We start from the raw sequence: 15,087 nt of genomic DNA, 5'->3' as shown, positions 1-15,087 counted from the left end.
GTGGGTTCAGAGGTTTCGTATGGAATCCATTCACAGGGTGGTGGTGTCGCTACACCAGGGAGACTTTTTGGCCTCCGTAGATATCAAGGATGCATATCTACACTTCCCTATCTACGCTGGACACCAGTGTTTTTTTTCGTTTTGCTATAGCAGAAGACCATTATCAATTTGTGGCATTACCCTTTGGTCTTGCTTCTGCTCCCAGGGTATTTACCAAAGTACTGGCCCTGGTGTTGGCATTGTTGCGCCAATGGGAGATTGCGGTATTGGGGTATCTGAATGATCTCCTGTTGAGAACAAACTCTCATTCAGCTCTGATGAGCGAGCGGATGATCACTGTCAGCTCCCTACAGACGTTTGGATGGAACATCAATTTAAAAAAATCAGCCCTGATACCTTCCTTGAGACTGAATTATCTGGGCCTGACTCTGTGTTCAGCTTTGGCGAGGGTCTTTCTTCCCCTGGACAAGCTGCAGAAGTTGCAAGGGGCGACCCGGGGGTGTTGAAGAACAATCTGTCCTCGCTGTGGACTTGCATGTGGGCCTTGGGTCTGATGGTATCAACCTTCGAGGCGGTTCCATACCAGACCATTGCAAAGAGAGATTCTGGTCAAATGCAACAAGGATCCAAAGTTCTTAAACACTTTGATTCGATTGAGTCACAACATGTACAGTGCCTTGCGAAAGTATTCGGCCCCCTTGAACTTTGCGACCTTTTGCCACATTTCAGGCTTCAAACCTAAAGATATAAAACTTATTTTTTTTTTTTTTTTTTTTGAAGAATCAACAAGTGGGACACAATCATGAAGTGGAATGAAATTTATTGGATATTTCAAACTTTGTTAACAAATAAACTAAAAAATTGGGCGTGCAAAATTATTCAGCCCCTTTACTTTCAGTGCAGCAAACTCTCTCCAGAAGTTCAGTGAGGATCTCTGATCCAATGTTGACCTAAATGACTAATGATGATAAATAGAATCCACCTGTGTGTAATCAAGTCTCCGTATAAATGCACCTGCACTGTGATAGTCTCAGAGGTCAGTTTAAAGCGCAGAGAGCATCATGAAGAACAAGGAACACACCAGGCAGGTCCGAGATACTGTTGTGGAGAAGTTTAAAGCCGGATTTGGATACAAAAAGATTTCCCAAGCTTTAAACATCCCAAGGAGCACTGTGCAAGCGATAATATTGAAATGGAAGGAGTTTAGACCACTGCAAATCTATGAAGACCCTCTAAACTTTCAGCTCGTACAAGGAGAAGACTGATCAGAGATGCAGCCAAGAGGCCCATGATCACTCTGGATGAACTGCACAAATCTGGCCTTTATGGAAGAGTGGCAAGAAGAAAGCCATTTCTTAAAGATATCCATAAAAAGTGTTGTTTAAAGGTTGCCACAAGCCACCTCGGAGACACACCAAACATGTGGAAGAAGGTGCTCTGGTCAGATGAAACCAAAATCGAACATTTTGGCAACAATGCAAAACGTTATGTTTGGCGTAAAAGCAACACAGCTCATCACCCTGAACCCACCATCCCCACTGTCCAACATAGTGGTGGCAGCATCATGGTTTGGGCCTGCTTTTCTTCAGCAGGGACAGGGAAGATGGTTAAAATTGCTGGGAAGATGGATGGAGCCAAATACAGGACCATTCTGGAAGAAAACCTGATGGAGTCTGCAAAAGACCTGAGACTGGGACGGAGATTTGTCTTCTAACAAGACAATGATCCAAAACATAAAGCAAAATCTACAATGGAATGGTTCACAAATAAACATATGCAGGTGTTAGAATGGCCAAGTCAAAGTCCAGACCTGAATTCAATCGAGAATCCGTGGAAAGAACTGAAAACCGCTGTTCACAAACGCTCTCCATCCAACCTCACTGAGCTCGAGCTGTTTTGCAACGAGGAATGGGCAAAAATTTCAGTGTCTCAATGTCCAAAACTGATAGAGAAATACCCCAAGCGACTTACAGCTGTAATCACAGCAAAAGGTGGCGCTACAAATTATTAACTTAAGGGGGCTGAATAATTTTGCCTGCCCAATTTTTCAGTTTTTTATTTGTTAAGTTTGAAATATCCAATAAATTTCGTTCTACTTCATGATTGTGTCACACTTGTTGATTCTTCACAAAAAATTAGTTTTATATCTTTGTTTGAAGCCTGAAATGTGGCAAAAGGTCGCAAAGTTCAAGGGGGCCGAATACTTTCACAAGGCACTGTATGTTCGGTTATGTTGGCTTCATTCTCCAGCACTGTGCCAGCGCAAGTCTTTTGTCCTTGTTTTGGACGGTGGTGACCACGGACAGCAGGGGTACTGGGGGACGTTCTGTGCCCAGGGAACCTGGACAGTGTTGGAGTCCAAACTGCCGATAAATGTTTTGGAGCTCAGAGCAATAAAGCTTTGTCTGAGCCACTGTGCGACATGATTGTCCGGTTCGGATTCAATCGGACAACGCCACGGCTGTGGCTTACATCAATCACCTGGGGGGGGGGGGCACCAAGAGTGTCTTGGCGGCCAGGGAGATGGCAACGATTTTGGCCTGGGTGGAAAAGTTTGTTCCAGCCCTCTCTGCTGTGCACATCCCAGGTGTAGACAACTGGCAAGCGGATTTCCTGAGGAGTCAGGTGTTGGATCAAGGGGAATGGTCCCTACATCCAGAGGTGTTTCATCACCTGTGTGTCCGGTGGGGGCTCCCGCAGTTGATCTGTTTGCTTCTCGTCTCAACAAGAAGGTGCAGAGGTTCGTTGGCAGGTCTCGAGATACTCTAGCTGACGCCACAGACGCACTAGTGGCTCCTTGGGGTCAGTATCGGCTGATCTATGCATTCCCTCTGCTGAAACTCCTGCCGAGACTTCTCCGCAGGATAGAGGTGGAAGGGATTCCTGTCATTCTGGTGGCTCCAGATTGGCCTCGCCGGTCTTGGTACGCAGACCTGGTAAGGTTGGTCGCCAGTGCTCCTTGGAGACTTCCTCTCAGGGAAGATCTGCTGTCTCAAGGCCCGATCTTCCATCCCTGCTTTACAGTCACTGGCTTTAAGGGCATGGCTGTTGAAAGCCAGGTGCTGAGAGATAGGTCTTTCTGATTCTGTGATTCCTATGCTTTTTAAAGGCAAGGAAGTCAACTTCCAGGAAGATCTATCATTTTATGTGGAAATCGTACATTTCATGGTGTGAGTGGCTGAAGGTGCACCCTCGCTTGTTTTCGCTAGATTTTTGGCCTTTTTGCAGAAAGGGGTTGAACAGCGGTTGGCTTTTGGAACTATCACAGGCCAAGTGTCGGCTTGGCTATATATTTTCAACGCCCATTAGCTACGCATGCCTTGATTCATAACTTCATACAGGGAGTGCGCCATATGGCACCTCCAAGGCGGTCCCTGCTACCGCCCTGGGATCTCAATTTTGGTATTGTCTGTTCTTCAAAAGCCTCCCTTTGAGAACATTCGGGAGATTTCTCTGCTTTCATTGTCCCAGAAGGTTGCCTTCTTGGTGGCTATCACTTCTGCTCGCAGAGTGTCTGAATTGGCGGCGTACCCAACCTTCTGTTGTAAAGTCTGGTCTCCCATTGTTTATAGTTGCTTTATTTAACGGCTTGGCTGTTTGAAGCCAGGTTCTTGAGAGACATCAGTTTTACCTTAGGTGGTCTCTTTGTTCCATCTTAAAAAAAAAAAAAAAAAATATAGGCAATTCTTTTTTTTTTTCATTTTGGACACAGCGAGGGAGGGTTATAACCCAAGTTTTTCACGAATGGTCCAGAGGATGTAGATTGATAGTACACAGATTGTCCCCACAACAATGTATATAGGGCTCTTCGCCTCCCTCACACCAGTGCATTCAATATACAGTCCTCTAGGCATGCACACAGAAGTTTCTGGTCCAGAGGAGTTCAATTATATGGAACACATTCTCTTGTCCTTGTGGACTGACCCTCCCTCACAGGAACATGTATTAAATACACTTCAGATCAAACTTTGACGCGTGATTCCTTTACCACAGGCAGACTCCAATCCTATAACATGGCATATATATGTATACTTTTCTGTAGACTATCGTTTCACACAGACACAACTGGTATGTCACTGTCCCAAGCAACAGTCTTCATCCCCTTTTGGACAGGGGACAATACTCCATAAGTATTGTATATTGTCATTGGGTATTTCCTATATTTAGAAACTGTTAGGCTGGCCATACATGATACAATTTTCTTTCAGTTTTCTGTCAGATTTTCTTGAAATTTACCTTCAAGTATGTAGTACGAAGGCCTGCCTAATTGGATACAAGTGAATGTGTTGTTTAGCTTTGACCTCACATTATGTGGTTTGTGGTAGATCTGACAGAAAATTGTACAACAAAAGTTGAACATGTATGGCCAGCCTTAGTATAGACAGAATCTCTGTAAGAGCACATAGTACTTATAAGATACTTGTAATCAATGGCAGATTGCTTTCACTGGATGTCACCACTATCATCGACAGTTCCATATTCCATAGGAGCCTGGATGGCCAAAGGATCAGGCAGCTGCACAATAAATGAGCCTGACTGCTTTCGCGGGGCGTCCTGACTGCTTCAGATGCATCAACGTGTGATGCAACTTTTAATCAGTACACGTTCCTGTGAGGGAAGGTCTGTTCACAAGGGCAGCAGACTGCGTTCCATATAACTGACGTCCTGGACCAGGACCTTGTGTGCATGCCTATAGGACTTTATACTGATTGCACTGGTATGAGAGGGAGGTGAAAAGCCCAATATACATTGTTGTGGGACAATCTCTGTACTATCAATCTACTTCATCTGGACCACAAGTGACAGTGTCAATTATTTTTATTCACAGTTCATATTTCTTTGCATGAATGAAGCAATGAAGTTTATTTTGGGATAGGTTTAGCACGACCTTACAACTTATAACCTAGTGACCATTCGCTGCTTGAATCATTTAGTCCTGCTCTAAGCTCCCCTTTTATAAATGTGTATGGCAGATCTTTTCTGGAAATAGATCAGGACAAGTAGGACAAGGACTTTCTAGGACAAACCTGTTCGATTTATGTGAGATGATCATCCTTTGTTTCAACCTTTTGCTTTCTATTTTATTGCAGGAAATCTATGTGTTTGATGGATGGCCATGTAGCATAAAATGAGATGGATGTTTAGATAGTATAATTATTAGCAATTAGGCTAGTAATTGTACATTTTGATGTATATGAGCAAATTTACAGGAGCAGGCTAGCTGGAATTCAATTTTAACATTTCTTGTGATGTGTGTGTTTATATATGTGGATTTTACTTTTCTACAAAAAAGGCATGTTTTATATGCAGATGATAGTAGCCTCACATTCACCACCCTCCTCTCTCTTTTTCAAATCTCCATCTCCATTTGAGGATACTAAAATGTCTATAATGAAAAGGTAGTTACAGAATTGATGTTGAAGATAAAAAATGGTGTTTGAAATATATAGGTAGGAGTGGAGCTTCTATCCATTTTGGAATGTGAGTATGTTTTATCAGGCAAAGTTCCTCCATTCTCAGTGACTGCTCATACTACCAGGAGTGTCGGTGCTTCCTGGACTTTTTTAATGTAAAGTTTTGGCAGCTGAGGTTTTGTCTGGTTTTGGTGAAGGCTGCTTACCTGGTCTTTAGTTAATTCCTTTATGAATTTTTAACAGCTGAACGTTTGAGCCTTTGCAGACATGACCTTTGCTCTGTGGGTATTGCAGGCTGCTTCGTGGGTTTCTAACCAGTTCGAGTTTTGTTGTTTGTGGCCTGTTGGCTTTTTGTTCCCCCCAATCAGTGCTTTGGGATATTCTTGTCCTGTATTTGAAGATACCTCATGACCTGGGGTGTATGGTAAACAAATTGGGATTTTTGGTTTATCTTTAAAATACTTGGCGTACATCATAGGACCAGAGATCCCACCCATTTTCCTTGTTTCATGTCTTGCTACAAAAACTGAAGCTTTGCCTAGCTGGGGAACCCTAGGCCCTGAAGGGGATTTCCGGTCTTTTTTTTTTTTTCGGTGTCTGATCACATAAGGCATAACCCTTTCATATGGATCTTTACTGTACAGTATTTCAAGAAAAGGATTTTACACCACAAATCCACATTTTTTTTGTGTACTCATAATCTTTTTTGGGGTTCATTGAGGGATACAGGAAGTTTTTAACCTTTTGGTTATAATACGCCTTCAGGATTAAACTCAGGCAAGCAAACCTGTAGGCTAACCACCAGCATGCCACAGTTTTGTAGCAAAGAAATACTGAAAGCATTATTCCAAACATAGGAGTGGGACCTGTGTCCCCAATAAAGTTTTTTTTTTTTTTTGGAGATTCTAAAAATCTTATATTCCTTATACTGTATAGGTCGATTCTTTTAGGTAGAGCGTTCCAGGGAAACGTTATGAGGATTTTAGTCAAGTTGATCTGGTTATGAACACCATATACACAAAACTTTGGTACATTTATCAACAGGCTTAACCCACATTTGGAAAATTTATCTAGGCTTAACCCACCTAGAGCAGGTGGGTTAAGCTTGATTTCTGTTGTAGCCTGAGCTCTTGACATATTTTTGACTTGTAAAAATTTTCTACAAAAGTTCAAATTTTCTTTGTTTTTAGACAAAATCCCTATTTTGTGTTCTTCCCTTATAGGCTTTCATTGAATCTCAAGAATTTCCCCAAGACATTAAGGAGGAGTCAGATGATGAGGATGAAGAAGAAGAAGGTGGTGGTCGTATCCGTTTCAAAACAGAACGAAAGGAAGGGACCATTATCCGGCTATCAGATACTCACCGTGAAAGGCGCAACATTCCGGATACTTTGGGTAAATGCTTTTATTTTTGGGTTATGTACTGTCGCCCCCCTCCTTTTTTTTTTTGCACACTTTTTCATTCCCAATAGCAGTGGGTAAATATCTTGTTACTTGGTATCCTTGTGGTTTTTTTTTTTTAATAAAGTTACACCAAGTGAGTTTTGTGGTGTGATAAAGCAATTCTTTTCACTTACCCAGGATCTCCACAGCAAATCGGGATGAGTCATAAAAGTGATAGATGCAGGCTTGTAGTTTAAGCCACATTTGCCAAAATGTCTTGATCACTTCATGCATTTCAATGCGTTGTTAAGACCTCAAGTTTGAAGTGCTACAGTCAGTAACATTTGTGGAGTATTTGTTGCCATTTTCTTGTTTTTCACTTGGAGATCATGTGTTTTGGGCTAGGTTATTTCGAACTGCTTACATTACTGATAAATGGGATAATTGCATGTTATATTGGAAATGTGCCAATATGAGTGAATATAGATGATAAAGGATTGGCTAGTGCAACAGTGGAAGGATTTCAGGTTGAAAATCAAGAAAAGTGCACTTTTTGCATACCATTTTTAATTGTCCTTGGAATGTTTTCTAGGCATTAACATGTCTAGATAAATATAAATTGTTAATTGAGAACAAGCAGAGTGTGGATGTGAAATGTTGAAAAGGAGAGAAAACAAGCGCTCTTAGAAAAGGGCTTACAGGGGTGGAGTAAAATGCTACAATGAATAAAGATGAAAGGGCTCTATTATTGTTCGTGTAATGGGGACTTACATGGCCATGAATGGGTAAAGGGTATTCAAGTCCATAGTGGAAAAAGTCCCAAGAAGAGTCACTATGTAAGGCAGAAATGTGTATTCAATACTGCTGCAAGGGCTGGCTCCGAGACACAGGGAAGTCGGTTCTGTGGATAGGAACAATGCAAGAGAAACACAGAGCGCCTCTAAGTGCAGTATTTATTAAAATATGTAGACACAGTAAGTAGTAACTCACATGGTATAAACAAGCACGGTGGGACTTTTTAAAAAGTAATTTTTTCAGCCTTTCCTGATGGGTTCCCCTGGTGCAACATGGATCCCACAGATCTTGTGTCCCCACCTGACCCCCTTGGGGAGGCAGCAGGGCCCTCCAGACCCCAGCTGTCTACAGATGCAATTTCGGCGATCCTTGAAGCTTTTGTGTTCCGGGTAGAGGTGGCCTTTAAAGGGTGAGGTGCTAAGAAACGCCCTCCGCCTACCCCTGCCTCATCTGATGTCTCAGGTTCTGAGTCTGATTCAGCCACCGCAGACTCTCGTCTCCTTGCTGGGTGCGCTACCTCGTGCCCCATCTCCTCTGATAGTGAGGATGACATTTCTACCTCCACTGCCGCGCAAGATAAGGCGCTGGTGGACGCACTAGTTTCTGTGCGCGAGACCCTAAAAATGGAGGACGAAGCTGAAACTGCAACTGAGGCGCAGGTTAAGTTCGGCACTCACAAGCCATCCAGAGCGGCAAATTTGACGCCATGCTCAAAAAAGAATGGGATTGCCCAAAGCGTTCCTCTGGGGTGCCTAAGCGGACCAGATGGTCCAGCAGTCTCTGAGACTCGGAGGCACAGGCGCGACGTGATGACATCACGCCCGACCTGGCAGTTGTCAATACTGCCGAGATCTCGGCTCTATAGCCGAGGATCTTTTTTTTTTATTTTAGGCTTTTTAACCTGTAGGAGACATCCTGAGGTCTTATTGACCCCAAATCTCCCCATTAAGAGGACCTATCATTCATTATTTCTATTACAAGGGATGTTTACATTCCCTGTAATAGGAATAAGTGATCGAAAAAAAAAAATGAAAGGGAAAGTGTAAAAATAAAAATTTAAAGTGCCCCCGTCCCCGGGTGCTCGCACGCAGAAGCGAACGCATGCATACGCCGCAGTCACATATGTAAACGGCGCTCAATCCATACATGTGAGGTATTGCCGCGAACCTTAGAGCGAGAGCATCAATTCTAGCCCAAGACCTCCTCTGTAACCCTAAACTGGTAACCTGTAAAAAAAAAAAAAAAATTTAAAGCGTTGCCTATGGAAATTAAGTACCGAAGTTTGGCGCCATTCCACGGGTGTGCGCAATTTTAAAGCGTGACGTGTTGGGTATCTATTTACTCGGTGTAACAACATCACATTATACAAAAACATTGGGCTAACTTCAGTGTTTTTTTTTTTTTTTTTTTTTATTTTTTATTAATAAAACTGATATATATATATATATATATATATATATATATATATTTTTTTCAAAAAATTTGTGTTTGAAAAATTTCTGCGCAAATACCGTGTGACATAAAAAGTTGCAATGACCGCCATTTTATTCCCTAGGGTCTCCGATAAAAAAAATGTTTGGGGGTTCTGAGTAATTTTCTAGCAAAAAAATGATTATTTTTACATGTAGGAGTGGAGTGCGAATAATGGCCCGGTATGGAAGTGGTTAATGTCTAAACCACTGGTAACGAAAGTGAGTACACCCGTAAGTGAAAAGGTCCAAATTGTGCCCAATTAGCCATTTTCCCTACCCGGTGTCATGTGACTCGTTACAAGGTCTCAGGTGTGAAAATGGAGCAGGTGTTATCGCTCTCATACTGGTCACTGGAAGTTTAACATTGCACCTCAAGGCAAAGAACTCTGAAGATCTGAAAAAAAGAATTGTTGCTCTACATAAAGATGGCCTAGGCTATAAGATTGCCAAGACCCTGAAACTGAGCTGCAGCCTGGTGGCTAAGACCATACAGCGGTTTAACAGGACAGGTTCCACTCAAAACAGGCCTTGTGAGTGCAAGTGCTTCGCGTCATATCCGGAGATTGTCTTTGGGAAATAGACGTACGAGTGCTGCCAGCATTGCTGCAGAGGTTGAAGGGGTTGGGGGTCAGCCTGTCAGTGCTTAGACCATACACTGCACATTGCATCATCCTTGACGAAAGCCTCTTCTTAAGATGATGCACAAGAAAGCCCGCAAACAGTTTGCTGAAGACAAGCAGCCTAAGGACCTTGATTACTGGAACAATGTCCTGTGGTTTGATGAGACCAATAAAATTATTTGGTTCAGATGGTGTCAATCGTGTGTGGTGGCAACCAGGTGAGGAGTACAAAGACAAGTGTGTCTTGTCTACAGTCAAGCATGGTGGGAGTGTCATGGTCTGCGGCTGCATGAGTGCTGCCGGCACTGGGGAGCTACAGTTCATTGAGGGAAAGATGAATGCCAACATGTACTGTGACATATTGAAGCAGAGCATGATCCCCTCCCTTCGGAGACTGGGCCGCAGAGCAGTATTCCAACATAACAACCCCAAACACACCTCCAAGACGACCACTGGCTTGCTAAAGAAGCTGAGGGTAAAGGTGATGGACTGGCCAAGCATGTCTCCAGACCTAAACCATATTGAGCTTTCTGTGGGGCATCCTCAAACGGAAAGTGGAGGAGCTCAAGGTCTCTAACATCCACCAGCTCTGTGATTTCGTCATGGAGGAGTGGAAGAGAACTCCAGTGGCAACCTGTGAAGCTCTGGTGAACTCCATGCCCAAGAGGGTTAAGGCAGTGCTGGAAAACACACAAAATCTTCACACTTTGGGCCCAATTTGGACATTTTGACTTAGGGGTGTACTCACCAGCCAGCGGTTTAGACATAAATGGTTGTGTGTTGAGTTATTTTGAGGGGACATCAAATTTATACTGTTATAAAAACAGTACACTCAATAATACATTGTAGCAAAGCGTAATTTCTTCAGTTTTGTCACATGAAAAGTTATAGAATATTTACAAAAATGTGAGGGGTGTACTCACTTTTGTGAAATACTGTATATACCTCCCTACCTCATGTTTGCCTTCAAGCAGCTTGAAATTTTTTTGACGAATATCCGATTTTAAATTCACGCCAAGCCCAATTTAGAAGCCACCCATTATTGCTTGACCCACAACTATTTTTGAGTTTATTTGAGAGTTTTACATTCAAATGCTTGGCACAGCCATGGGGGCAAATTTTGCCTTAAGTTACACCAACTAGGGTTGTGTGAGAACCGGTACATCTGGAAAAACCCTTTCTCCTCCCAGTAAGTGTTTTATGGTCGCTGTATTGATGTCGTGGTCTTTATCTGGGATGGTTCATTGGCGTCAGTCCAGTAATTTGTTGAAGTCACAATAAATGGTTTTCACTACACTCAGATGGCACTGCTCTTTTTCCCCACCTTTATCTGCTTTATAGGATCCGGCTGACCGAAAGGCGGAGGCTGTGGCCCACAATGTGTACACTCTGGCTGGTTCAGCAATGAGACTGGTATTCACCATTGCCCTAGTGTTGCAAACTCTGACCAAGTGGGCTAAGCTCTCACGCTGTGACATGGAGCTCTCCAGCTGGCCCAGGGACTGCAGTTTATCTGTGATACCTCTTTAGATGCAGCTCCCCTGATGGCTCGCCTCTCTGTTTTGGTGGTGGTCCTTCGTCATGTCTTTTGGCTTAAGTGCTGGTCTGCAGATCAGACTTCAAAAAAGGCCTTGACTGATCTTCCTTTGCAAGGAGATTGCCTGTTTGGTGCTACCCTGAATGACGACATTAAAGGTCCCACGGGGGTAGGGGGCTACAAAGGGCAAGGAACCTCGTCGTAGATGTGGGCCTTACATAGCTCATAAGAAGTTCTTTCATCCCTCCGGGTCGACTGACAAGAGCTTGAAGCCTTTTAGGGCCTCTTCAGGGGGATTCAAACGAGTCTGGTCTGGCAAGCCAAGATCGGGCTTCTCCAGACTTGTGGCTAAGGCTCCTTTAGCGTGAAGGTGCGCCCTCACTCGTGTGGGGGGGGGGCATCTTTGCTGGTTTCCGGATCCTTGTACTTCCCCGGAGCAAGACAAGTGGGTCCACAAAGTCATTCGGTCCAGTTACAAGATTGAGTTTCACCCTGGTCCCCCGGCAAGGTGTTTTCCTTCAAACTTGCGCCTGTCCCAAGAAAGCTTACATGGCCTGTTTGGGGCAGTACAAGACCTGTTCCCTTCAGGGGGGTGATTGTCCCGGTTCTGACTTCGGAACGTCTTCGGGGTTTTTACTCAAACCTGTTGACAGTCTCCAGAAAGGAACGCAAAGTGCGTCCAATCCTTGACCTCAAGGCACTCAACTGCTTTGTGTGGGTAAAGAAGTTCAGAATCAAATCCATTCGAACAGTGGTGGCATCCCTGCATCAGGGAGATTTTTCACCTCTATCAATATCAAGGATGCCTAACTTCACATTCCAATATGTGCCAGTCACCAGCGTTTTCTCCGCTTTGCTGTGGGAGAGGGGCATTATAAGTTTGTGGCATTACCCTTTGGTCTCGCCTCTGCTCATCGGGTCTTCACAAAAGTGTTAGCCCCGGTGCTAGCTTTGCTACACCAACGGGGGATCGCGGTACTGGGCTTCTTGAATGGTCTCCTAATGAGGATGGTAGCCTCCCTCTGCTCTGGTGGAAAACCTGGAGCTCACAATACGAACTCTGCAGGATTCTGAATTTTCAGAAGTCTGCTCTTGCTCCGTCCACGAAGCTTGACTACCTGGGACTGACTCTGAACTCTGCCTTAGCCAGAGTGCTCCATCCTCTGGACAAACACCCGAAATTGCAGGCTGCAATTCACCTCCTGCTGTCCAACAGATGGTTATCCCTCCAGGCTTGCATGCAGGGGCTGCCTGATGGTGTCTACCTTCGACGCAGTTCCGTTTGCACCGTTCCATACGAGTTCCCTGTAAAGGGAGATTCTGACCAAATGGAACAAGACTCCACAGTCTCTGGACAATCAGATCACCGGCTGAGTCGGGGAACGAGCGAGTCCCTGATATGATGGCTTTGTTCTCTGGCGCTTCGGCTGGGAAATTCCTTCCTCCCTTTGTATTGGACAGTGGTCAGCACAGATGCTAGCCTGTCCGTCTGGGGTGGCGTCCTCGGCAAGCATTCTACTCAAGGGGATTGGACGCTGGAAGAGTCCAGACTACCGATCATTGTCTTGGAACTCCGAGCGATCAGACTGTGTCTGGACCATTGGACAGATTGTCTAAAGGGTTGTCCAGTGCGCATTCAATTGGACAATGCCAGGACCATGGCTTTTGTCAATCACCAAGGGGGCACAAGAAGTGTCCTGCCGGCTCTGAAGGTAGCTGGCACTCTAAGGTGGGCAGAACGGTTCGTTCCAGCCCTCTTCGCTGCACACATTCCTGGGGTTGAAAATTGGCAGACGGATTACCTCAGTCTGCAAGTGTTGGACCAAGGGGACTACAATCAAAAAACGAACATAGGGCGCACCGGCGTAGCGCATTATCCTCAATACTGGGCTTTATTAAATGTAAGTGTATATACTCAAAAACACAGGTTTAAAAAGGCACAGCAAATCCGAACATCAGGAACAATGTGTATCTGTACACAATGTCCCTCCCGATGTTTGGATTTGATGATCCTTTTTATGCACATTTAATAAAGCCCAGTTTTGAGGATAATGCGCTAGGCCGGTGTGCCCTATGTTTGTTTTTTGATAGTAGTGCCTCAGACAACCCCAGTCTTAAAGGGCAGCAAGGCCGTGGCCATTTGAGAAGCCAATTGTGAGCTCCGTGGAACAACACCTGAATAGGTCGGATAGAGGGCCCTGCCTCTGAGCTCAGGAAAAAGGTGCTATAGCATGGAATTTCATTTTGGAGTTGGACCAAGGTGAGTGGTCCCTTCATTCAGAGGTATTTCATCAGCTGTCTCTCTGGTGGGGTACCCCCGAGGTTTCTGTTGAGCTGAATACGCCAACAGATTAAAGTGCAGATCTTTGTGGCTCGGTCAAGGCATCCTCTGGCAAGCGCCACAGACGCGCTGGTGACTCTGTGGGGTCAGTATTGTCTGATTTACGCTGCCTCGCTTCTGCCAAGACTTCTACGCAGGATCAAGGCAGAAGAGATTCTGGTCATCTTAGTAGCTCCGGACTGGCCTCCCTGGGCTTGGTACACCGATCTGGTGCAGCTTCCTCTCAAGGAGGATCTGCTGTCTCAAGGACCGATCTTCTATCCTGCTTTACATTCGCTGGCTTTGACGGCTTGGCTGTTGAACGCCAGTTGCTGAAGGATAGGGGTTTATCTGAGTCTGTGATTCCTACACCGTTGAAAGTTAGGAAATCTACATCTAGGAAGTACTACCGTCATACGTGGAAGATGTACATTGCGTGGTGTGAGTCTCTTTGGGGTTCTTCCTCTGTGGCTTGGATCTTGACCTTCCTTCAACGGGGGGGGGTTGAACAGAAATTGGCCTTGAGTACCATCTAGGGCCAGGTGTCGGCCTTGGCGGTCTTATTCCAATGACTTTTGGCCACACTCCCTGGTGCGTACCTTTCTTCAGGGTGTCCAACATTTGGTTCCTCCAGTGCGGGCTCTGTTGCCGCCTTGGGATCTTTATTTGGTGCTTTGAGCTCTACAGAAGCCTCCCTTTGAAAATATTTGAGAGATTCCCCTGCTTACGCTGTCCCAGAAGATGACCTTTTTAATGGCTATCACCTCTGCCCGCAGGATGTCGGAACTGATGGCGTTATCCTGTCCATCTTACCGGATAAATTACAGGGATAAGGTGGTTCTTCGCCCCTGTCTGTCGTTCCTTCCAAAGGTTGTCTCTGATTTTAATTTGAATGAAGACATTGTTGCCTTCCCTGTGTCCCAGCCCTAAACATCCAAAGGTAATTGCCTTGCATGCCTTGGAACTGGTACAAGCAATTAGGGTGTACCTGGCATTTAAGGAGTCTTTCAGGAAGTCAGACTCTTTGTGCTTACCATTGGACCTCGAAAAGGAATGTCTGCTTCCTCTGTGACCATTTCCAAATGGATCAGACAGATGGTGGTTCAGGCTTATTCCATCAGTGGTCAGGTTCCTCCTTTCCCAGTCAAGGATGCTTAGTACCTCCTGGGCTTTCCGTCTTTAGGCATCAGTAATGCAGGTTTGCAAGGCGGCCACCTGGTCGTCGGTGCACACTTTTACAAAGTTTTATAAAGTGGATGTGTTGGCACCTGCGGATGCTTCTTTTGGCCGCAAGGTTTTGCAGGCTGCTGTTTGAGTACCTGATCCTCTTTGAGGGGGGTGTTGTTTTTTTCAGGTGGGCTCCAGTTGTTTGTATAAGCTCCTATTGCCTGGTTGGCTAATGTTTAGCTGTGGAAATTTTTTGTTGTTCCCACCTCTCATGTTTAACAGTGCTTTGGGATGTCCCAATGGTATATGAATATCATGAGCTGTTCGTCAATGAACGAAAGAGAAAATGGGATTGTTGACTTACTGTAAAATCTATTTC

General features: G+C 44.7%; 1 protein-coding gene across 2 annotated transcripts in view; it reads left to right on the top strand.

Annotated features, from left to right (window-relative positions):
- RBM33 (RNA binding motif protein 33) overlaps positions 1-15,087 on the top strand; it is a 347,098-nt gene that overhangs the window by 85,893 nt on the left and 246,118 nt on the right. For both annotated transcript variants that reach the window (XM_082258397.1, XM_082258398.1), the window contains exon 7: positions 6,638-6,809. In XM_082258397.1, coding sequence (XP_082114523.1) covers positions 6,638-6,809 — 172 coding nt within the window. The remainder of the gene's footprint in view (positions 1-6,637; positions 6,810-15,087) is intronic.

This window comes from Pelophylax lessonae (genome assembly GCF_965119305.1).
Source record: "Pelophylax lessonae genome assembly, chromosome: 5".
Taxonomy (NCBI): Eukaryota; Metazoa; Chordata; class Amphibia; order Anura; family Ranidae; genus Pelophylax; species Pelophylax lessonae.
The sequence above is the reverse complement of the archived record's forward strand: the minus strand, read 5'-3'. Positions and strand labels throughout refer to the sequence as shown.